The sequence below is a fragment of the Nuphar pumila genome, chromosome 15, assembly GCF_984573655.1.
Source record: "Nuphar pumila chromosome 15, dmNupPumi1.hap1.1, whole genome shotgun sequence".
Classification (NCBI taxonomy): domain Eukaryota; kingdom Viridiplantae; phylum Streptophyta; class Magnoliopsida; order Nymphaeales; family Nymphaeaceae; genus Nuphar; species Nuphar pumila.
The window spans coordinates 88,254,030-88,280,446 of NC_143263.1; the positions used below are offsets into that span (position 1 = coordinate 88,254,030).

Genomic DNA, 26,417 nt, shown 5'->3' on the forward strand with positions numbered 1-26,417 from the left:
ATAGATAAAATATAAACCAAAAAGCACCAAAATCTCACGTCAGGCTTGGGCAACCATGTCTATGGTCGACAAGCGCAGGAGCATGAACGACACTTCGACTTAACATGAGCTCAAAATAGGTGTGAGATTGGGGATCTGGGTCCTAGATTAGGCTCGATATGTGCTCAAACTAGGCTGGGTCAGCTAGGGTAGGCTCTGCAGGGATTTTAGCTGAGTAACAATGCTAGGAGAGACAATTAGATCCTTAATAGAGTGTGGCCTTCCTATTTATAGTTTTTCAAATGGATCTAGATACGTTTCCTGCATAGGTTTCTATTGGATTGATTCAAATGAAGGGCTACGATGAATCCAAGGAATGTTGCCTTGAATAAAAGTTTATTTTTATAATTAAGATTTGGAAAAAATGATGTTTTGATGTATTTTCATAAGATAAGTGACACAAATGAGGGTTAGACACTCTTTCTAAAAAGAACGCTAAGAATATGATAATGACAAATGATTTTGCCATTAAAAAAAGGCGGCTAACAACACATTATGCGTTAACAACAAATGAATGCGTCATTAACCCATATAGTGCTAACAAACTATGGAGAATGATAGTTGTTGACGAGAAATTATGGGAAGTGTCAGGTCTTAACAACAATGGAATGTGTCATTGAGGATGTTGATGTCACAATCCAGAAGACAGAAGAAGCTGATGACAATTCAAAGTGTGATGACGACAATTGAATGTATCATTATCACCTTGAAGCTCATTTTGGTCATAACTTTTGATTTCTATATCAATTTGACATGATTTTTGGTTTGTCGAAAAACCCAAAACTTTTTCTGTAACTTTTGTTTTATCAAAAACTTAAAGAGGTCGATTTGAAGGTTAAAAAATTATATTTAATTTATCTTAGTGATGAAATTTGAGAAGTTTAGTAGGGAGAATATCTTGATCCAAAATGGAGTGCCTAAAACCAATGATGCCTCAATTGCTACTATTAAGAGAGAGAGAGTATTTGGAAATTAAATATGGACAATATGCTGTTATTTAAAGTAGAGAAGAGAAGTGACAAAAAAAAGACATGATAATTAATATACCAAACAAACACACGTCATTTCAAAATGATACCAGAGATACGAATACGAATGTTTTCCTCCTCTCCTCTTGATTTTTATTTCCTAACGATCCTTTCCTGCTTAATTAAATGAATCATAGACAAAAATACTTGCGTCCGCACGATTCGGTGCTTGGAGTGGATTTCCTCATGTCATTTAGCTCCCTTCCTTTGACTACGGGTTTAAATCTCTAATCTGGATTAACCAAAACACTTTCAAATTCAGAGTGTATGGTTGATTTAGTGGTACATCTAATGTACCTTGATGACGTGCATTCCTTTTGCTTTTACAAAGTTAATCTTGAGATTGATTAGGGAAATATTTCCTTCCTGCAATTTCCTGGTTTAGTTTTTTCAATGTAGGCATTACATACGGTTATTGTCCACGAGGTGAAAAAAAAAAACTTGTGAAGTCTTGATGAACAAGCGATAGGGGAGCGTAAAAGAGTGGGTTCCTTTCTTGTTGCCAGAGGAATTTCGGCCAATTTCCAATGGTAGCATATAATCAGATATTTGGAAGCTTTATAGTCTTTGTCGGCAGTAGGGGTGGCAAAATCTGACAGGACCCGCTATCCCGACCCGCCAACCCGCTTCTTAGCTGGGTTTGGGTTTGACTTAAACGGGTTTGTGTCGTAAACGGGTCGACCCGCCTAACCCGTTTATTAAACGGGTCAGGTTCGTGTTAGGGGTCTGCCAACCCGGCTGACCCGTTTAATAAACGGGTTAGGCAGACGGGTCAACCCGTTTACCCGAACCCGACCCACCAACCCGTTTACCTGACCCGCCTGTCAACCCGTTTACTCGTACCCGACACGCCAACCCGTTTACCCGAACCTGACCCGCCAATCCACCCACTAACCCGCCAACACGTTTACCTGACCCGACCCGTTTATTAAACGGGTTAACCATGTCGTGTCGGGTTACCCGTTTAATAAATGGGTCGGGCTCGTGTTTGCCATAACTGACCCGTTTAATAAACGGGTCGGGTTCGTGTTGAGGTATGCCGACCCATCAACTCGCCGACACGACCCGCCAACCCGACCCGATTGCCACCCCTAGTTGGCAGGTGTGAACAATTTGACCAACATTACGATCGTGGGAAGTTTTTTTTTCACCCCTTTTTTCCTGAAAGCATATCAGGTCATGCTGAACATAAGCGTTTTTTCTCGTGCTGACATCTGTTTGCATTTTGGATGAATGCCGCGTGGTTTTGTTGGCTTTTGATCTTTTTAAAATGCAAATCGGATGGCCAGGATGTCCGCATGAGCGAAAACGCTCATGTTCAGAATGACCTCATCTGCTTCCTTTTTTCCCTTGTGTCCTTAGCACTAAAACTGAATCTCATCTGCTTAATTTCTTGAGATTTGCAAGAAAAATTAAATTTTCTGTACTGCAATTGTGGTAGTTGAGATCGTTCATTTGGAGGGACAATGATTATCATTGGGGATTAAATTATTGAGGCGTTTGCTCACAACTTCACATGCAATGTATATAAGTTTTTATCAATTGGTTGAATAAATCAATTGGAGGAAGAAGGAAGGTCAATGTATATAAGTTTTATGGCAAAGCATTCTTTGCTAAAGTAATCGCGTCCAACCATCCTACAAGGCATGGCTTTGGTGAACTTGGTCATGTAAACTGCAAGTGCATTTTTATAATATAACATAATTTCTAAGATACTATTCCTGAAACATGTATTTAGCACTCAGGCCGTGTCATCCAGTATTTCAATTTTCATAAAATCCCATTAAATTTTCTCCGTAATGCGCCACGTAAATGCACCTGAAACTTCATATAAATATCACTAAACATCCTCCAATCTTTTACTATCGTTATCATTGTGATAAATGATGATGAGGGTGATGAATCAAAAAGTTAAAAAGTTTGCCTACACTCCTCTTTTCATAATTTGGATTTTTCTACCTTCCCTTCAACTACTCGACTTGCATTGACCATAATGTCCTCAATTACTATCGACGCTTTTGGCTTAGAAATTTATTTACTCGACTCCAGCTGCTACTGTTTACTTGGCTTAGAAAACAACACGCCTCTTTGAGGCCTTTGGCGTGGTGGTTATCCACGATGTGGATACATCCCCACATTAGGGATGATCCATTCGATAAATGTGCATGCGATTAGGGGGAACGGTTACGCAAACCGTTCCCACCGTATGCTTTAAATTGACTGGGTATCATGAGCGACCCAAGTCTAGCGCAATACAGAAATTAAAAAGGGGAAAAAGGTCGATTTACCGGTAGCATTCGGAGGCCTGCGCTCTTGGTGGCTGCATACCGGATAAGTTGAAGCAAATCTCCTCTCCGGCAAGCACAGCTCTTTCAATGGCCGCCTCAGGTACGCCCTGCGTGTTTTCTGTTTTCTGTTTGCAATGCAGGGCCACTGCTACAAGAAGGCCGTCTAGTATGCCGCCTCGCCGGAAAACTGTCGCCGGACCCATCATTGGGTTATGGGCCCACACCCCGTTTCCTGTTGCCCGGGGTGTGCTCCGGTTTTGACCAGAAACGCAGGTCACCGTGGGGTGACCCTGCTGCTGGTCACCGGCGCCTGTCGCCGGCACCGGCGACTGTCGCCGTTGGGCGACAGTATATAAAAAAAAAAAAAAAAATTCTTACCTCTGTTCATGGGGGTTTTTTTTCCTGTCGGCGAGGATCCCGCCGGCATCTTCATCTTCATCCGCCATCAGGAGGCTGCGGGAGCCGTCGCCGGCGACTATTGAGTCGCCGGATTTCAGAAAAACTTCTGCGGCAACCATTTTGGCCGGCGGATGGTTGTTTTCGCCGGAGTTGGAGCTCCATCTGATGGCGGCGTTGGTCGCCGTCGGATGACGGTGTTTTGGTCGCCGGCGAATGGCAGCGTTGGTCGCCGGTAGGCGCCGGCGCTGGTTGCCGGCAGGCGGCGGCAACACCCTGCAAAATTTTGAAAAAAAGGGGCGAAATGGGGTTCTGTAAACCCTAACTCGACCCTTAATTTTTGTTTTTTTCGGGTCGGGTTCATTTTTGAACCGGACCCAACCACCTGAAATCGATCCACAAAGTGATTCGGATCGGATCAGGGATTCGGGTGGGGACCCGCTCGGGTCCGACCCGGATAAGGAAAACCCCGGGTCAGACCCGGATCCAGCGGTAACCGGGTCCGACCCGGATCCGGTATGTACCGGGTCTGGCCCGGATACAGTTGTTACCGGGTCTGACCCGGATCCGGTTAGTACCGGGTCTGACCCGGATCCGGTTAGTACCGGGTCCGACTCGGATCCAGTTGTTACCGGGTCCGACCCGGATCCGGTTAGTACCGGGTCTGACCCGGATCCGGTCAGTACCGGGTCTGACTCGGATCCAGCTGTAACCGGGTCCGACCCGGATAAGGACAGTACCGGATCCGACCCGGATCCGGATAACCCCGGGTCTGACCCGGATCTAGTAAGCAGTCGGGTCTGACCCGGATCCAGAAGGGTCCAGGCACTATTTGGCCTGAACCGGATCAGGGACTGACTCAGTCCCCTTCCGAGACCGGTTCGAAGCCGTTTTTGGCCGGTTCCTTCCATTTTCTCACCGGTTCCGAGATGCTAAGACCCTATTTTCTTAAATATAAGAAAATATAGGGGTTTTGGCATACGGTTATAGGGTTTTTAATGAACTTTTGTTCATATTTGACCCGGTTCATAAGGTTCAGAACCGGTTCGGACCATTGGATGACCGGTTCGGGGCTGTTTCAGATCGGTTCAGAGTGCTTTAAGACCGGTTCGTGATACATATGACTGGTTCATTCAGTTTAAGAACCATTTCGAGGGTCATATGTCTAGTCCATTCGGTTTACGGACTATTTTAAGATATAATTTTGCATATTAGCATTAAGGATAGTTAAATGAATCAGTGTTTTCATGTCACCAAAGTGACTGAATACACGTGAGTCATGAATGAATTTTATACTATCATACAGTTCCTAAGCCGATATGCACATTGTACTTATATTCATGAAACGATAGACGACCCAAAGGTAGTTTTATCGTGTTTGGAATTTAAGTAGGGTAGAATAAGGTAAATGTGTCGAGATACATCACACATGTGTATCCAAAGATACCTTGTGTTGATGGTCTATCTTCATAAAAACCTTAGTTTTACCGAATATGGTCGGTAGGCGAAGTGGTTTCGCGTGTCGGAGCTCTTACCAAAGTAGGACTCCGATGACCCCCTTCACTCGCCTGGAAAGAAGCATATCAAGGGCCTTTATTATTTTGCTTTTTTCACTAAAGTTTTAGTCTCGTATGAATGTTTCCTGATACGTGTCTTTTGTCATGCAGTTTCTAGTTCTGTGATTTTAGATGGCTCTAGCTCCATACCTTTTCTAGATGGATCCAATTTTAGTGATTGAAAAGAAACTGTTTTATTTGCATTAGGGTATATGGATCTAGATCTGGCCCTAAGAATAGATGAACCCGCTGCCCTCACTGATCAGAGTACTGTTGATCAAAAGATTGCTTTTGAGAAGTGGGAGCGCTCGAATAGACTTAGCTTATTGTTTTTGCAATCTAAAGTAGCTAAGAACATTCGGAGTGTTATCCCACAATGCAGAACAGTGAGGGAATTCATGAATGCCATTGAGGCACAGTTTGTGAGTTCAAACAAGGCCAGAGCCAGTACCCTGATGTCAAAACTGATATCTATGAAATATACTGGAGGGGGAAACATTCGCCAGCACATTTTGGAGATGAGAAACATAGCATCTCAGCTGAATGACATGAAACTCACTATCTCTGATTCTTTCCTAGTGCATTTAGTTCTAACGTCCTTACCCTTGGAATACGGACCTTTCAAAATCTCGTACAACACACATAATGATGAATGGAATTTAATGAACTCATGTCTAAGTGTGTTGAAGAAGAAGAGAGGATGAAAGGTGAGAAGGTGCAAAGTGCACATATGGCTTCTCATACGTCCAAGGTAGGACCAAGGAAGAATGCATTTAAGAGAAATGCTAGGAAAAAGGCAACTGGGGATAAGTCATCCCAAGATAAGCAATCAAACTCTGTTCCCATAAAGTGCTTCTTTTGCAAGAAGAAGGGACACATAAAAGCAGATTGCATAAAGTACAAGAAGTGGTTGGAAAAGAGAGGTAATTTGTCATTTGTTTCTCATGAATGTAATTTATTACAATTTCCTGAAAATAGCTGGTGGATTGATTCTGGTGCTACTGTTCATATTTACAACTGTCTACAGCTGTTCCTGAGCAGAAGGGAACCAACAATGCATGAGAAAAGCATCTATTCGGGAAACAAGATGCGTTCACATGTGAAGGGTGTTGGAACCTGCAGGATTACTCTGGATACAGGCGTAGTTTTAGATCTTCATGATGTCTTTTATATTCCATCGTATAGTAGAAACTTAATTTCAATTTCAAAGTTGGATAAATTTGGATATTGTTTTAAGTTTGAAAATTCCAAATTGTTCATATTCAGAAATTCAATTGAAATTGGTTCTGCATCTGTTTATGATGGTTTATATAGATTGAATGTGAAGATCCAAACTCAGGAGTCTTTGACTTCTGAATACGCATTAGTTGAAAATAAACGCAGCATGATGAATGATAAATCTTACATGCTTTGGCATCGAAGGTTGGGTCATATCTCTGAAAAGAGAATAAAGAGACTGGTAAATGAAGGGATCTTGTAATCTCTAGATTTTACTAACAATGACCCATGTGTTGATTGCATAAAGGCTAAGCATACAAACACATATAAAGAGGGTGCCAAACGCAGTAGTGAGATATTAGAAATAGTTCATACGGATGTATGTGGACCATTTTCCCCCTGTTACACAGGCGAAAAATATTTCGTTACCTTTATTGATGACTATTCTCGGTATATGTATCTCTACTTGATTTTCGAAAAATCTGATGTTTTTCAGATGTTTAAGGAATTTAAGAAAGAAGTAGAGAAACAAACCGATAAGGTTATTAAAATAGTCAGGTCTGATAGAGGTGGCGAATATTATGGTAGGTTTACTGAGATGGGGCAAAGGGAAGAACCATTAGCGCGATTTCTTAAAGAGGAAGGCATTGTGCCTCAATATACCATGCCTGGTAGTGCCTATCAGAATGGTGTAGCTGAAAGGAGAAATCGTACGCTTAAAGAAATGGTCAGGGCTATGTTGAATTATTCAACACTTCCCATAAAGTTGTGGGGTGAAGCCTTAAGGACAACTGTGTATATTTTGAATAAGGTTCCTACGAAATCTGTGCCTAAAACTCCTTACGAGTTGTGGACAGGTAGGAAACCATCACTGTCTTATATGCACATATGGGGATGTCCTGCAGAGGCTAAATTATATAACCCTCACATTAAAGCCTTTGATCCAAGAACAACCAGTGGATATTTCATTGGTTATCCAGAAAGATCAAAAGGGTACAGGTTTTATTGCCCATCTCACTCACCACAGATTGTTGAAACGGATAAGGCTAAATTCCTAGAAGATGGTTCAGTAGGATTAAGTGCACTTCAAAGCATTGGTTTTGAGGAAATATAGGATTCAGTTTCATCACCTGTTAAGGAAAACATCGAAAGATACCACATTGTTATTCCTAATGATGGTGTGGTTGATCATTCGATTGTTAATGCACAAATCCAAAGTGAACCTATTGTGGACAATGCGGAAGAGCACGAACAGGATGATCAGGTTCAATCTGAGCCTGAGGAACGACCTGTTTGGAGATCCACAAGGATTAGGAGATCTGCAATACATCCTGATTATGTGGTGTACCTTCAGGAGCCTGGTGATTTCATAGATATGGATGATGACCCGTTGAATTTTATGGAAGCTGTTGAGAGCAAACAATCTTCGCACTGGATTGAAGCCATGAAAGAAGAGTTAGACTCTATGGCTAAAAATCAAGTGTGGGATCTTGTCACGTTACCTAAAGGAGTAAAGCTCGTAGGGTGTAAATGGGTCTTTAAGACCAAGAAGGACTCCAAAGGTAACATAGAGAGACATAAAGCAAGATTGGTTGCTAAAGGATTCACCCAGATGGAGGGCATTGACTATAATGAGACATTTTCTCCTGTCTCAACTAAGGAGTCAATGAGGATAATTCTGGCCCTCGTAGCTCATTATGACTTAGAGCTACATCAGATGGATGTGAAAACAGCGTTCCTCAACGGGGATCTGAATGAAGAGGTATACATGTAACAACCTTTTGGTTTCTCTGAAAATGATCGTTTGGTTTGTAAGCTTAACAAATCAATATATGGACTTAAACAGGCCTCCCGACAATGGTATATTAAATTTTCCCAAGTCATTGTGACTTTCGGGTTTACAAAAAACATTATTGATCAATGTATATACCTTAAGGAAAGTGGGAGTAAGTTCATTATATTGATGTTGTATGTGGATGACATCTTACTTGCAACCAACGATATTAAGTTACTTTCAGAGACAAAACAGTTTCTTGCATCACATTTTGATATGAAAGATATGGGTGAGGCTGCTTATGTTCTTGGCATTGAGATTCGTCGAGACCGAGCAAAATGGTTTTTAGGCCTCTCCCAAAGATCGTATATAGAAAAGGTGTTAAAGAGATATGGGATGGAGAATTGTTCTCCTACTTCTACACCCATATCAAAAGGTGACAAGCTGAGCCTAAAGGATTGTCCACAGAACGATATTGACAAAGCACAGATGAGTGCTTATCCATATGCATCAGTTGTTGGCAGCTTGCAGTACGCGCAGACATGTTCTCGACCAGATATTTCTTTTGCAGTAGGGGTACTTGGTAGATTTCAGTCTAATCCAGGTTTACCCCATTGGAAGGCTGCCAAGAAAGTCTTGCGATATTTGCAAGGGACAAAAGACTATATGTTAACATATCATAAAGTTGATCACCTCGAGGTCATTGGCTACTCAGATGCGGATTTAGGAGGATGCCTTGATAGTAGAAAGTCTACTACTGGGTACGTCTTCTTACTTGCTGGGGGAGCGATCTCTTGGAGGAGTGGAAAGCAGACGACCACTGTTGCCCACACCATGGAGGCAGAATTCATTACATTGTACGAGACTACTTCGCAGGCTATATGGTTAAAGAACTTCATATCACAGTTAATGGTGGTCGATTCCATTGGGAAGCCACTGAAGGTCTACTGTGATAATGAAGCTGTGGTGTCCTTTTCAAACAACAACAAAAGTACTACCTCATGCAAGCATATGGAATTGAAGTATTTTGTTGTTAAAGAAAGGACGGAGAATCATTTAGTGCATATTGTCAATATTGGTACCAAAGAGATGATCGCTGATCCTCTTACTAAAGGGCTAGCACCGGGATTATATTCTGAACATGTAATGAGGATGGGATTGTTAAACTCTTTTTGACATATGCATATAAATAAAGTGATCACTTTCAGTCTTTTGATTCTCATTATGGTTGTTGTTAATCTCATAAGGATTAGAGATTCAACTAAGGACCTTTAGAATAGAATATAAAGGTCATTCTATTCATCAAGTTATTCCTATAAAGTTTTTTCTGGTTAAAGAATTTATCGTCGGATCAAGTGGGAGAATGTTGGATTAACCACCACGATTGGCGTCACGATTGGCGTGGTGGTTATCCACGATGTGGATACATCCCCACATTAGGGATGATCCATCCGATAAATGTGCATGCGATTAGGGGAAACGGTTACGCAAACCGTTCCCACCGTATGCTTTAAATTGACTGGGTATCATGAGCGACCCAAGTCTAGCGCAATACAGAAATTAAAAAGGGAAAAAAGGTCGACTTACCGGTAGCATTCGGAGGCCTGCGCTCTTGGTGGCTGCATACCGGCTAAGTTGAAGCAAATCTCTTCTCCGGCAAGCACAGCTCTTTCAATGGCCGCCTCAGGTACGCCCTGCGTGTTTTGTGTTTTCTGTTTGCAATGCAGGGCCACTGCTACAAGAAGGCCGTCTAGTATGCCGCCTCGCCGGAAAACTGTCGCCGGACCCATCACTTACTACATGCCACTGTTTCAATCAATCAGAACCTTGCGTCCGATCTGAATCGCGTAAACTGAGCTTTGAACCAGCAGACTTAGCTGAAGTAATTGGCAACCCAGAGCCAAGGGAGTAGTTGGCTCGAGTCAATCTGAGCCGCGCGGTACACACACGAGGTACGGGACGTCAGTGGGTACCAGATCCAGAGGTATTTTAGTCATTTCAACAGATAGAGTTTAATTAGTCCAGTGGTACCATCGAAATTTAGCTAAGAAAAGAGGTTTTGATTGTAAGTCTTTCAGTATATCATTCCCTTTTCTCGCACCCTCTTCCCCCCCCCCAACCCCGCTCCCCCTCTCTCTCTCTCTCTGTTTGCGTTTGTTCGTCGTCTTCCCTCCGTTCCTCTCTTGTTCCCTCACCCGATATGGATCTTAGGATTTCTAATACGATCCGTTTTTTCCCTAATTAATCGCATTGTATGTATTCTTCTTCTCATATCATTTTCTCATTCTCTTGTGTCTCTGTCTTGTTTTGTTCGATTACCAATTTTTTTGTACCCATTTTCAACGTAGCTAACGTTTGTTTCAATTTGGGAAGGTTTTCGTTTGTGTTTCCTTTTTTCGGTGATTTTTTTAATGTTTTTCTTTGTTGGTACGAAGATTTCGGGTTTGTATTCGGTGCCTAGTGACAAATATCCGCGATGGTTTAGAAAACCATCTGGCCCAAGTAAAATTGGGATATATTTCATAGTACAACTTGTTTTTAGAAAAATGTGATAATACCGCGATATTACCATCTTTTTAATATATATATATATATATATATATATATATATATATATATATATATATATATATATATATATTTGTCTCATTTGTTTTTTTAGTTGTATCTACGCCAAGTTATTCTCAAAAGTCATTTTTTTTAAATATCGCGAGGTTTTTCTCTCACGGAGAAGTTCCGGAGACCAAGATTTCTTACACTGGTTCAAGGTTGACCGGTTTATTTTCTGCGAATTTTCGTTCAAGCCGAGATTCATTTTTTTTGTGTGGTTCGATTGGCGTCCGCCCTAATCTAAAAGCATTGTTTTTAGCTAGGTTTGAAAATTGATGTTGAGAATATTTCTGTTGGCAGATGCATAGCGGAGGCGGGAGGCAAGTGTTTTTAACTCGTTTGAATCGATAGCCTTTGATTTGTGCATTTCTTTCGATTTTGTTGGGATTTGGATCGGGATATTCGGCTGATATTGAGAGGTACGGCAGTGGTGAAAAGCTCTGGTTATAGTTCCGGGTCTTTTTCTGTTGTGATTTCTAGTGCATTTGATGAGAAAATGCTTGCTGTGTTTTTTTTTAATTCGCTAGCTTAGGGCTTGAATTGGAGACAATGACGGTGGACTCTCCCTCCGTGACGTCGCAAAGCATGGAAATCAGAAGGTCATTGCTGAGTTCTAGTGAAGGGACTCCTTCACACAATGGAGATGCTGTTTCCAACGGGGATGAGTATGACAGCGATTGTTCTAATTGTTCTAATTTTGCTCCGTGAGTCCTCCCCCACCCCAACTTTTAACTCTCTTTCATTTATTGATTTTAAACCTCTGGTTCTTGGTGGACGTTACGCGCTTCGTACTCTTTGATGGATTGGCGCATGTTAAATTTTTAGTAGCTTGGTCACCCACTTTTGTAGCTCTGTTCTATCCTTCGTGTTATGATTCTGCCAAATATGCTCTAGTTTTGAATAGAAATCAAGATTCTAAATTTCTACCAAATATGATTGTAAAATCCACCCATTCTTTAACCCTTTTTTTAAACATGGAAGCTAAGTTTGCTTAAAGTGGTTTGTCCATGCTTCTGCCTTAATTTATTATTAATATTCAATATGTATTGTTTCCTTGGAAAATATTTTAATATTCATGATTTTATGTGGCACATTATTGTTATTTTCTTGCATGTTTTTGTCTTTCACTTTGCATTTTATGTTAGAGTTTGACGTATGCATTTTGCATTTTTTATATTTACATGAAAAAACCACCCCCAAGATCAGAGACCTAGCTGCGCTGGCTCTGCCTGCCGTACTTACAGTCTCTATTCTGGCAGTGTAAAACTCTGTGAGCTTACCCCTTGCTCCCAGAGAGTTGCCATGCTTCGGCTTGTGCAATGGGTGACGCCCAAGAGATTTGAACCTAGACCACCTGCCTAGCGGCCTAGGTCCCATCCCACTACGCCAAACCCTTTTGGGGCGCATTTTGCATGCTTGAGTTATTGGTTTCCGTACTTGCTCTTGGTCTGTACGTTTACCTTCTTTCCACTTGTTACGCATTGCATTTCCCACTGCATGGTGGCAGAAGCTTGTTGATCATACTATCATGTTACCAAGCCTAAATATGCACTCCTTGTAACATGAGAAATGATGCTATGTTAGTTTTGATCCTTGTTGCAGTACTCCGAGGTGTCTATCACTGTCCGTACCAGCTGAGTTGGCAGGTGCAGTACCTCTTCTAGAGAGGTTTCAGGTGGGGCTTTTTGACTTAAAGTAAACTAAAGATGACCTATTCTCCCTTCTTTAGCATGAAAATATATACTTTTGTTTTCTTAGTAATTAGTCAGATGAGAAGATCCATAATTGAGTCTTAGTTTTAGCAATCAATGCAAACCACATTTTTTTCTCTATTTAATTTATTTTATTTAGACCTGGTTTTGTGATGCTGATGGAAAGCACAGTATGGAATTATCAAATGTGTTTGGTTTCACTAGAGAAAGGTAGTTTTTTTGTGTCTACAGTAATTTTTTTTATTCCTTTCCTTTTTGTAAAACTTGAAGAACTATTTCCTTGTGGTGCGCATGTTGACTGATCTCTTTCATAGAAATGAAATAACATTTATTTGGAATATACTATCATTCGTGAGCTTTTATTGATGCGTGTGCTTCTATTACTAAGTTAATGCATGAATTTGGCAGATGCTTCTGTTCTTTGTTTTAGATGTTTTTTTTTACATTAGTAATTTCATATGAAAGTTCGAAAATCCATTATGGAACACATGCCTTGGTGCATTGTTGATGTTAGCCTCTGTGGGGATAGGGCCTACTAGGATAGTGTTCCATCATAGACAGAAGAAAGAATCAAGGTTATAATGTTGCAGTGGCATTATAAGTTTTGCTCATTATAACAATTGGTAGTGTCCCATAATGGGTTGTGAGAAGAATCAAGGTTTAATGTATCAATGGCATTCCATGCTTTGCTCATTATGCCACAAATTCTGTGCAGTTATATGATAGTTGCTAATGTTGTTTTGTCATTTTCAAATATAAGATGGTGTTTGGAATATATCACAACAGCATATTCTGTTGATTTTTCGCTATCCAATTTTCTACAAAGTTTTCTCTTAATCGTTGTTCTCAATATTCCTTCATAATTATTCATGAAAGATCCTTTCTTGGAACCTTTGGTTCGTATCTAGACCAATCTATGCTTCAATTAATCCAGAGGTTTAATTATGGCAGGATGACTAGATCTCTTGAAAGATATGTGAGGTGTGCTAATTGTAGTGAGAAATTTATTCCAAAACTGGCTATATTTCATGAAGGTTTTTTTGGTTTGCTTGAAACCAAACTTTTGAAGTTCAGAACCATGTTTTTTACTTGATTTTGTATGATCTTACTGGAACATGGATTTGTTAATCAGCCAGTTGAGCAATGTGTTTATGGTTATTTAGGCCATTGCATTAAATAAAATTTTGCTAATCAACATGAAAATGCCTTTTACTTTTTGAAAGAAAAAAGAAATAAAAAAGGTCCTTATGTAGTTATGTTGAAAATGTCCTGGCTGGCCTATTTTTCCTTGAAAATTTCTTTTTAACTTTCTGAAAGTGTCACTGCAAAAAGGATGTTATAAAGTCTCACTAAATTTTATAAAAAGTGGTCACTTTTTTCCTGGACTCAGTCTGGTTCTTGGCCTGTGTGAATGAGAAGTCCCTTATTACTAGTTCTATCATACTCAATGTCAGCTATCACACAAATGTTTATATTGAAATTTGAAAGATACTTGAGTTTGGTCTCTTAAAATTGGATTTGAATAGTATCTCATTTGTATGATCCCATGTTGATTCAACCTAGCTGGCTCTACCAAGGTTTGTCTTGAGTATGCTATCTTGGAAATACAACATGAACCAAAAGCTGCAAATGCCATAGACAAACATTATCATCATCTTCTGAACTTTGTATTTGTATTTGTAGCTTTGTACTATTGCTTGCTGCTATGAGCTGATTTTAGATCTTCAGTTTGTTTGAGTGTGGTTCTTCCATTGCTTTTAGTACCACAGATCATGCTTTTGGAGAAAGTATGATTGTATTTTAATATTTATAAAAGTAAAAGTGCCAACATCAACAATATAGATGAATTTCATGCAGTAAAAAAAGTGCAACCACTAGTACTTTACAATGCTAAAAGATATAATTTTGGTAAACAAGGGATGAAAGGAAAAAGATAAGATGTCTATGAATACTATGAAATATGTGCAAGATATGTAACGACCCCAACTTATCCTCGTGAAAAGTGATTTTTTTTAACAATTACGGAAACCAAACCCAAGGATCCGGGGTCTCACAGATTTAATAAATACCAAACCACGAGAGATAGTGCATTGAATCAAAGAAGGAATAAACAAACTTTATTACTCAATAGAATAAATGTCATAACAGCAGAAATAAATAAATAGTTTGTAGCATAGAGCCACTCTGTCAAGAATTCAAAATACGTCACACAAACTCGCAAGCTCCATGTAGTAAGTCACCCCATCACTGAGCTCCCGGTCCTGAAAAATATTTTTGAAATAAAGGGTAAGAACCAAAGTCTTTTGTACGAATTTGTCTAAAATCCAAATAAAAAAGAAAGAGCATAAACCAAATTCTTGCTTAATTTCAGAAGAATGCAACAACAACAATTTCATTATCAACTTATCAGTCAAACACTTAACACAAGTATCATTCATAACAAATATCATGCGAAACCGAATAAGCAAGAATGCATGAACTAATGCGGAACAATAAAGATGCATGATTAATGCACATGCATGGATAACTTATTAAGTTATTATCAAAGTTTCTTTTGTATGTACATTTTTATTAAATGACGTAATTTTAGTTTTCACTTTTTCTTAAATCCGCAGATAATCAAAACGGGTACCACAATTCTTGAAGTTCAAGTTAGGTTCCCAGTTGTAGCTTAACACACAATTTATATTTTATTATTGAGTTTCACACTTGTTCCTCGACCGATATCAGGAATTAATACCGTCTATCGGAACATTATAAATCAACATCTAATGTCGGGACATTAGAGAATCAACATCCACTGATGCTACTTTCTTGGTATACCAATAATTACAGCTGTGTCAACAACACCACTCCCAGGCAAAGTGACTGAAGTTTTCCTAAAACCGCGGCCGAGAGGTGAACCACCATATTGGGTTTAGGGGCACAATCGCACATGGAGTTTTAGTATCCTTACGGTTTCTCTAAAATCGTCATATATGCCACCTTGCAATCTATATGATTCAAATCTGAACATAGCTACATTGTTCAGAAAAATAACATACCACACTGCCAATCTGATTAAAATCCATGTATCACAAACCATGAAAATATGATCAGATTGCACAAGACTTATCATTCGACAAATTTGATTGGAGTACACATGTGCAATCATTGTCAAATTCGATCAGATTTGTACCTGCACAAACAATGCACAAGTCTGGACAACTTGTACACTCGCAAAGAGTGGCCAGAACTGATGATAAATAAGTATGTATCATCATGTCACTGCTGCACTAAGGCAAACAACAGTGCATAGGAGTGTGCTGTCCACAATGCACAGGAGTGTGCTGTCCACAATGCACAACAATGTGCCGTGAACAATACCTAAAGCTGCACACAGGTGCAACTCGGCTGCTCCTAACAGTTCACCAAAATACAAACTAAATATGCAGCCGAAAACAGGCTGCAACAACAGAGTTATAGGCAGTCAAAAAAAGCATAAACAAAACAGTTTTGACATGTATATTAACAACACCAAATCCCGTTTTGATATGCATAACACTAAAACACCTTTTTTTTATATACATAATCAGCAAAAGAGTCTGTTATACATAATTAACACAACAGTTTGGTATCTATAACACTAAAACAACTTAACAAGCAAAACAACAAATCAAATTTTTGATATACATAATAGCAAAACATGTTTTTGATATACATAATCAGCAAAATAGTTTACATCTACTACATGATGCTAATCTGATCAGCATAGTGGCATGTCACAGTTTGGTTAAGACAGTCACATAATATTCTCAAAATTGAGTTTCACAAAGTGAAACTCAACTAATGACAGTTGGCCAGAAACCAACCAATAATACAACAGTTCACGGTGTGGTTTAACCAATCTGATTTTCAGTCAGGAAAATAAAATTTCATAACAGTTTACGTATAAGTGTCAAAACCAATTTTATGACATGAAATCGAGCTGATGACAGTCGGCCAGCAATCAACCACTATCATGACCAAAAATATGCTCAACACAGTCTACAGTGAGGCATGAAAAAATTCTGGTTATCAGTCCTACAATGATGGGTTTAATAACAGTCCATAACATAGTCTATCAAGTCTGATTTTTGGTCAAAAATTTAGTCTAATAACAGCCCATAATAAACCATTTTTAAATCTAATTTTTCAGTCAAACAAATTGAATTTAATAACAGTCCACTATATGGTTTAACAAATCTGATTATCAGTCAGAAAAATAAAATTTTCATAACACCACAGTTTTGTGTGCATGAGACACTTGGCAGATCTGGGCCAGATCTGTACACATATAGATACGTTGCAGATCTGTACCAGATCTGCATACATAACTATATACTGTAGACCTGTATCAGATCTACTGGCATATATGTATATATGTTGTAGGTCAGATCCCAACAGAATAAAAAATAAATGCAGCTATTGGCTGCATGTGTGAACCGTGACATCTCTTGATGAAATAGGCTAAGAACATGAACCTGTATAATTTATTTTTGTGTCAAAAAGATAACAAAACTAATATATGCCGATTTTATATGAAGAAGAAAATAATAACACATGTAACCGAATCTACACCATGAGCATACATATATATTTTTTTGATGCATGAACCATGAGATTCGATAATATGCCTATACAATGATCACTAAGGTCGATAGATCTGAATATGTTCACACATATTTATACCCTCTTTTTTTTTAACATGAGTGTTTAAAACCCAGCCAATGCCAAAATTGGCAGGGCTAAGAATTCATATATATATATATATACACACAGCACATACGTAACTGAAAGATACTTCATGTTAAACCCTTGATTAAACATAGAAATTGTGGGTAGGATTACTTCATCCAAGGATTTACAAAACCATGATTCAAAATGTTGAGACGTGTTTATAAGGGTCTCGTGGGCTTTCGTATTAATGCCCATTTGGTATGGGTCTTTTTGTAATTTGGTGCTCATGGTTAATCTCTATTTAAGAAGAGATTAACCCTAATATGATAGAACTATTCTTCCTCTCTCTCTGATTTGCTAGAAACCCTAGCCGGTTTCAACATGGTATCAGAGCAGGACATAACTCTGGGCGTCTGACTTGATCGATCCACACACTGATCGATCGGGTGGCACTGTGTACATCGTGAAGAGTGATCCGAACAACGATAAAGTTGATCGCTGTGTGCAGCGACTATAACTATCGCTGTGTACAGAGTATGGATCCAGCATGAACGAGATCGGGTGGCGCTGTGTAACAACATGAACAATGATCAGCCTCTCCAGCAGAAAGTTGATCGGGCGTGTGTTGTGTGTGTAGTAGTAGCAGAAATGCAGATCGGGTGGTGATCGTTGACAGTGTCTACAATGACTGGTGTGCACAGTGGAAGTCGAGTTCTTGTCGTTGCTCGTCGTGGAGTCGAAAACCCTAAAATCTGTCGAAGATGGTGTGTTGTGATTTGGCAGGTTGGAGGCAACATGCTGATATCGTGGCATTGATGCGTACTTTGTTGTTGCATCTGTCGATTTAGTGTCTGTCACATGGTGTTGATCAGATCTGTCTTCAGAACAGATCTGTTAATGTAGTGGATCAGATTTGATCCGTTGTGGACGTGAGGGGGTTGTTGGTGTTTCCGGCGAGCATCAGTCTCTGTGTTGTCGTGTATTGCTATACAGATCACTTGTCAGATCGTGGATCGTGATCTACCTAATTCAGATCATCACACTCGTGGATTCTGCTGTAGATTTAAAAAAAAAAGGTGTTTGGTGTCGTGACCGTGACTGTGGTGCAGTGAGTGCGGATTCTGCTGTTGGCTGACTGTGAGAAGTTACTGCAAGTGTCGTTAAAACGTGGATGAAAGCAATCAGATCAGGTGAAGATCTGATTCTTTGGTTGACGTTGTTGACACAGAAGTCGCAGGGATCTGTCAATCGTTGAAAATCCAAATCTGAAATCAGATTTTACATGAGAAAATCTGTGAAAATCTGATCAGTGTAGGTCAAAATCAAATGGTCGCGGATACAGGTATGAGTTTTGTGTTGAAGTTATGAAGTTGGTAAGAGATTAAATACATATTTTAGTCATGGATCTGCATTTTTTTTTGAGATCTGATCACAGATCCGAGTGTGGTGAATATTATTTTTTTTTGTGAACCTGCATTCTACCTTTTTGGTCTGCTCATATCTGGTCGTCGTGAAAGATTGTTTATATTAAATAGTCGTAGTAATGGCTGATTCATGAAAAGGGGAGCAAAAAGCAGATGGCGTAGATTATTCCAATGATACTGTTACTCTTAGCAGGGCTGAATATGACGAGCTTCTAGCCTTACGCCTATCTACTTCAAATTTTCCTGTGGCCAAGGTTGCGTACTCGGCAGGTGATGGCCTATTTGGCCAAGGTGGTAGGTGGATTATTGATTCAGGAGCATCTAGACACTTATATGGAAATTCGTGTAACTTTTTAAGTTTAAAACCTATGCCTGATCATAAAGGCGTTGTTCTTGCTTATGGGAGTTCTTCTCCAATTGTAGGGCAGGGAAACATGTCTATTTCTCCTACTCTTCAATTGTCAAATGTTCTTTATGCTTTTTCTTTTCCACAAAATCTATTATCTGTCAGTCGAATGACAAAAGAGCTGAATTGTAGGGTGATTTTTGATCCTATGGGTTGCACGCTTCAGGACTTGCTGACGGGGAAGAGAATTGGTGGCGGCTATGAGGAAGGTGGTGTGTATTATCTATATCAACCAGTGGGTTCGGTCTATTCTGCTGTTACATCATCCTAAAGTCCTATATTGTGGCATCATCGCCTGGGTCACCTTCCAGTGCCAAAAGTTCATCATGTCATTCCTCATATACCTCCTTCTGTTTCGTTTCAGTGTGAAACATGTCAATTGGGAAAACATTGCCGAAGCTCCTTTCTCTCTAGTCAGAGTCCGTCGAGTTAAAGAGTCTTTGATCTTCTTCATGTCGATGTATGGGGTCCGAGTAAGATTCCTAGTAGGACTTAGTGTCATTATTTGGTTATTGTTGATGACTTCTCAAGGTTATCGTGCTGATAATGCTCTTGAGTTCAAATCCAAGGACTTGCTTCAATTCTATTCTGCCAATGGGATTCAACCTCAGTTTACATGTCCCCCTACATCCCGCAAAATGATGTAGCTGAGAGGAAACATAGACAAATTCTTAATGTCGCTCGGTGCCTAATGATTCAATCCAATATGCCTGCATCATATTGGGGCGATGCGGTTTTGACTGCCGGCTTTCTTATAAATCGCATGCCTTCAAGTTCTCTAGAAGACTAGATCCCAATTCAAATTCTCCATCCAGAGGTTCCTCTCTTTCCTATCCCCTTAAAGTTTTTGGATGTGCGTGTTTTGTGCATAAGCTGGGTTCTGATCGCGATAAACTTGCTTCGCAGTCTATTAAATGTGTTTTCCTTGGGTATCTTAAGAATAAAAAAGGATATCGTTGCTATGACCCTATATCCCATAAAGAGTATGTCAGTGCGGACGTTACCTTCTTTGAGTCTATTCCATATTTTTCAAGTATTACTCTAAGGTTAAAGGAGAGTCATGGCGATGTCCTTCTTCTGCCGATTCCTCTTTTTCCGTTAGAGTCGTTTTCTCCACAGTCATTGACTCCATCCTTTGGTGAGTCTCGCTACTGAAACCCTCCTATAGTATACACTCACAGGTTACCACCTACCTCCATGCCTCCATTATCTCCTTCTCCTGAGGTAAGCATCTTTGAGCATCCTGAAGTTTCTGCTCTTGATGATGATCTTCCTATTGCTCTGCGCAAAGAAAAAAGACAGTGCACCCTTCATCCCATTTCTCAGTTTGTTTCAGAAGTTAATCTTGGGGCATCTATGAAGAATTTTATTTCGGCTCTGTCTGCCTCCTCTGTTCTGCTTCATCATAGTCAAGCTTTATTCGACCCCAAATGGATGCAGGCTATGCGGGATGAGATGGATGCCCTATGCTCTCGGGGTACTTGGGACTTGGTTGATCCTCCTTCTGATGCAGATATTGTTGGCTGCAAATGGGTATATACCATTAAATATAACTCGGATGGGTCAATTGAACGGTACAAAGCCCGATTGGTTGCAAAAGTCTATACTCAGACTTATGATGTTGACTTTTTTGAAACTTTTTCCCCAATTGCTCGTCTTGGCACTATTTGTCTCGTTCTTTCTGTTGCTGTGCACTATGGATGGCTCTTGTTTTAGTTGGATGTCAAAAATGCCTTTTTGTATGAGGACTTGCATGAAACAGTTTACATACAACAACCCCTAGGCTTTGAGGTTCAGGGGGAGTGTCAGAAGGTGTGCAAGTTGAAGAAGGCTATTTATGGCCTGAAGCAGAGCCTTCGAGCATGGTTTCACAAATTATTTGAGGTAATGTCGAGTTTTGGATTTGTCAGATCAACTTTAGACCATTCCTTATTTATCAAGAAAACTAGTGTTGGAATTGTTGTTATGGTGGTATATGTCGATGACATCATATTGACAGGGAGCAGTGCCCAAGATATTTATGCAACAAAGGATCATTTTCAAAAACATTTTGTTACTAAAGATCTTGGTTTTCTCCGATATTTTCTGGGTATCGATGTTGCAAGAAACAAAGAGGGCTTAGTTTTGTCACAAAGAAAGTATGTGTTGGATTTATTAAAAGAGACTGGAATGCTAGGAGCGAAGCCAACTAACATTTCGATGGATCTCAAAACTCATATGTTCGATGAGAAGTTTGAATATGTGGATAGTGCCAGTTTTAGATCCTTGGTAGGTAAGTTGTTATATGTGATCGTTACTAGACCTGATATTTAATTAGCCGTGGGTAAAATCCGTCAGTTCATGGATAAACCTACCAAAGTTCACTGGGATGCAACTATGATGGTTCTCAGGTACTTAACGTCATCTCCTGATAAATTTAAACAAAATTCTTCCTTGGACGTTGTTGCTTACACTGATGCAAATTATGCAGGGTCTATTGAAGATAGAAAGTCAATAACTGGATTCTGTATTTTTGTGGGAGGAAATCTCGTTGCCTGGAAGAGTAAGAAACAAACTGTTGTAGCCAGGTCGAGTGCTGAATCAGAATACCGAGCTATGGCTCAGACCGCAACTATGATTATGTGGGTAAAATCAGTTTTGACCGACCTTCAGGTGAAAGTATCCCTACCTATGTTGATGATGTGTGACAATAGGGCTGCTACATATATTGCCAACAACCCAGTTTTTCATAAAAGGACTAAACATATTGAAGTTGACTGGCACTACATACGTGGCTTGGTTCTGGTTATATTTGCACAGATGATGTATCTTCCGAAGATCAAGTTGTTGATGTCTTCACCAAGGCTCTTGCGAGGCCTAGTTTCTCTCATTGTTGTGACAAGCTGAACATGATTGATATCTATGCTCCAGCTTGAGGGGGAGTGTTGAGACGTGTTTATAAGGATCTTGTGGGCTTTCGTATTAATGTCCATTTGGTATGGGTCTTTTTGTAATTTGGTGCTCATGGTTAATCTCTATTTAAGAAGAGATTAACCCTAATATGATAGAACTATTCTTCATCTCTCTCTCTCTGATTTGCTAGAAACCCTAGGCGGCTTCAACACAAAACATAGGTTTAAACCTGTTTTCTGAAATCAGATTTGATTTTTCCCTTCAAATTTTTACATAAATCTGATTTAAACCCGTTTCTCCCCGTTCAAATCTAAAGAGGAACCTGTACCTTAGTTTTGATGAGTAGAAGGAACGAAAAATTGTTGGATGTTGGGTGAAAAGGATGGATCTTCCTCCTTTTCTCTTCTTTCTTCCTTCCTCTATTCTCTTTTTTTTTTCTTGTCCCTTTTTCCTTCTCTCTCTCTCCCTCTCTCTCCCATGAGTTGGGCTCCCTCTCTCTCAAGAATATCGATTCTAGAGGGGAAAATCCAGCCTCTTGTAAAGTCTTTCTTAAATTTTTATTTGTTTACTTTCTATATACTTTTTTTGTTTTATCTTATCTCAAAAAGGCTCCTCAAGAGTGTGACGCTGTAACAACTCAAAAAAAATATTGTATTGATTCGGGCCGGATCCGGACCAGACCTGGACCACCGCCTCTCGCTGTCATTAAAGACAGCGAGGCAGGCGGGAGGAGGGTTACGAAACCCCCCTCACCGCCTTTCCCCTCTGCTCTCTCGTCTCTCTCCCTTACCCTCTCGCTCGTCCACTGTCACCGACGCCGGCGACCCCCGATAGCCCGCCGCCACTGACGTCGGCGACCTCCCGTCTCCGGCGAGCTTCTCTCCGGTAGCCTCCCCAGGTACGCTCCTCCTCCTCCCCTTCTTCTCTTTCGCCTGTCTCTCTTTCTTTCCCCCCTCGTTTCTCCGTTATGCAGGGAGGGGGGAAGGGGGGGGGGGGGCGAGCCGCCTCCCTGCTGCCCTAGATCGTAGGGGAGGGAAAAAACCCCCTCCCTGCGACCCCCTTTTTGCGAGGGAGGGACGGAGCTTCTCCCTGTGTCGTGCAGGGTAGGGGAGGGGCCGATTCCCCTCCCGGTGCCCTTTAGTTGCAGGGGTGGGGCCGAGCCCCCTCCCTGCATCTCCGTACGACAGGGGAGGGGTCGAGTCCCACTCCGTGCTCCCTTTTACGGCAGGGGAGGGGCTGAGCCTCCTCCCTGCTTCTTGTTCTTCTAAGAGACCGACAGGGGCCTTTGGCCCCTGTCTCGTTTCCTTGTTTAGCAAGCCGACTGGGGGGGGGGAGCTTTGGCCCCTGCCTCCGCTCCCAAAAGTCGCAGGGGGGCTGTTGGCCCCCTGCGCTTCTCTCTTTCTCTGCCTTTTATCTGTTCCAACAGGGGCCATCGGCCCCTGCCCCTTTTTCTGTTCCAGTAGGGGCCGAAGGCCCCTACCCTTTTTGCTTGCCAGTGGGGGCCGATGGCCCCCTGCCCTTTGTGCACGGGTCTATACCCTTGGCCGACAGGCCCGGGTATATTTCAAAAACTGCATCGTGATGGGGATAGATCATTGTAATGGTTGGTCTTCAACGAGGGATTCCTAGTAAGCGTGAGTCATCACCTCGCGTTGACTACGTCCCTGCTCCTTTGTACATTTCCAGCAGGGGCCGAATGCCTCTGCCTTTTTAAAATAACCAGCGGCGGCCGATGGCCTCTACACCTGTTCTTTTGGCGGCAAGAGCCGTTTGGCCCTACCCCAACCCTATGTATTGGAGAAGTTGAGTCTTCTCCTTATTTTTGCTTTTGTCTTGGTTGCATGTTAATATCACATATTTGCAGCTACAACGGATCGCGCTCCGCGACCCGAGCCGTCAATCGTGTACACCCGCAGACGCTAGCAAGCTTGTAAATCTCCGAGGTAAGGGAAGATTGCACGGAAGACTTGGATAATTGAATTAAGTTTAATTAAACTAAAAATGACCATTAAATATATATATATATATACAAATATATATATTTATACGAGTATGCACTTAACTCAAGGACGCAGTTTCGCGATCCTTGCCCTTTATCTTTTATCAGTCTTTACTTGCCGTCGTGCATCGCGTCGAAGTTTTGCGTTGCACTCGTGCTTATAGTTTTTACTTGTCGTTGCGCGTTGTGCCAAGGTTTTGCATTGCACTTCTGCTTACCGCCTTTACCTTGCCGTCGTGCTTTGCGCCTAGGCTCTTGCTTTTGCATATGTGTTGGTATTGTCTTGCTATTGCAGATGACGTGCAGGTTCTTGCTGCTTGCGTATGCCTTAAAGGCATCCTCGTGGAGGATGCAATGGGCATTTACCACTCTCTCTCTTGTGACGAGAGTTGAGTTGGGAGCTAGCGTTACATCCTCGTCTAAGGAGAGGGATACCTTGCAAGGATCCTGACTCTTCGAGTATGCAGTCCTGCAGACGAGTTGGGGTTCGAGCGAACTACTTAGCAGGGGTTCTGTTGAGAAACCTGTATCTCGTCTATCGAGGCCGCTATCGAGTCATGCGAGGCATGTAGATACCCCGATAGCGGATGAGATTCTAGAAAATCGCATGCATAATGTTGGCACAAGATACTGGCTGTTTCAAAAGATAAAAAATGTCAAAAGTAAAGTTGATAAACATTATATCCTTGTGAAACACTTCTGTTGAGACTTCTATTGAGGAGCTATACCCCCTTCATTCTAGAGTACTTGTAGTCGTGCACAACACGTCTAGTACTGTGATGATCGGATGAGACGGTTGTGCGACCTCGAACAGTGCTAAATGCACAATGCTGTAATCACATAAAACGGCCTCACATTCGCCTTCACAGGCAAGATGCTCGAGTGATTTAAAGACCACAGCATACAATGAGTCATTAATTAAACAACCCCTAACGCACCCATTCGCTTCTTGTTGTCTGTCAAGGGAAAGGACAGAGCGATACAAAACTCCAATGGACATGTTAACAACCACCCTACAGGCAATGATCCGGCCTCCCCAGTCATTGGAGTTAGGGAAAAGGGGCTACAATAGTTAGCTCAATACTTCTGCAGAAGTTGGATGCATCTGTGGCACTGCTTATCAGCCTTTGGGGAATCCTCTCCCGTCTAAAGCCGTCCTTTTAGGAGCGGACTCAACTAGCTATTAGGGTTATTCAAAATACATATAATAACAGACCCCCGAACTAGTCTCAGTTGTTTCTACGTTTTGCCTGCGCGTACCCGCAGACCAGTAATATCGAAACATAAAGTCTGTTCACATTGGTTGTTGGGTCGTGAGATTGACTTACACTACTGACTCACTTGCACTACTTACTCGCTTGTACTACTTACGCGTTTGCACTATTCACCTGCTTGCATTGCTTACCTGTTTAACTGCATATCTGCTTTAAACTGCGTAACCTACTAAATTAAATATACATAATTCAGTTTCCTGTAGTCTCTCTTATGCACCTACTAGTTTTTCGCTAAACTAACTCATTCTATGGGTACATGTGATGATTAGGCACACCACGGGTGATGGTGTGATGGCGAGATGACTCCAAGACTTTCTTCTTCCTGCTCTTAGCTTGCGTCCTGGACGTTTGGGGCTTTTGTAACGGATTTTCCTTGGGATATCCGAATTTTGTACTATTTGGAGAACTTCTTAATAGAAAGTGGCTTTTCTAAGTGCTTACAAGTAGCATGGGTTGTGCGCTTTGGTTCTTTTAGCTAACGCGCCCAAAGTTGTCAGCTTGCCTTTCTGAAATTAACAAAAGAATAGTCTTCCGCTGATTTCACAAACCATCTCTGAGATAAAGAGATTTCTTTTTAGTCTCTTGTCTGTTTTTCTGAAAGGTTTACAAGTTTGGAATTTTGGGGCGTTACAGACGCCCCTTCTAGAGTTCTCTATCCTATAGAGGGTAGAGTTCTACCAAATATATAATTCTCTCTCTCTAACCTCTCTTATTTATCTTCTTATTATCTTATCATTTTTATTTTATTTTTAATTTTTTTAATTAGAGGTCTATCTAGAGGGTGAGGCCTCCTTTAGAGGACCTATCTAGGTAGAGTTCTACTTCACCTTATCCAATAAATAAATTTTTGAAATTTAATTAATTTATATTTTTATTAATTATTTAATATTTAATTATTAAATAATTAATTTTATGAATATTTCAAAGGTTAGCGAAATTCTCTCTCAATTTAACTTTTAAATTGATTTTAAAGTTTTAAATTGGTTACACTTGGATTTTGGATTCAGATCTAAAATCTAAATCCATATCCAAAATCCATATGGATCCCAACCTGGATCAACTCCTAGTTAATATGTGTCCTGAACTGGGTCCAGATCCATATC

General features: G+C 40.7%; 1 protein-coding gene across 2 annotated transcripts in view; it reads left to right on the plus strand.

Moving 5' to 3' along the window:
- The first annotated feature begins 10,409 nt into the window (after positions 1-10,409).
- LOC149815919 (kinesin-like protein KIN-14I) overlaps positions 10,410-26,417 on the plus strand; it is a 62,797-nt gene continuing 46,789 nt past the window's right edge. For both annotated transcript variants that reach the window (XM_089989193.1, XM_089989194.1), the window contains exons 1-4: positions 10,410-10,551; positions 11,210-11,328; positions 11,437-11,613; positions 12,512-12,584. In XM_089989193.1, coding sequence (XP_089845319.1) covers positions 11,459-11,613; positions 12,512-12,584 — 228 coding nt within the window. In that variant the 5' untranslated portion in view covers positions 10,410-10,551; positions 11,210-11,328; positions 11,437-11,458. The remainder of the gene's footprint in view (positions 10,552-11,209; positions 11,329-11,436; positions 11,614-12,511; positions 12,585-26,417) is intronic.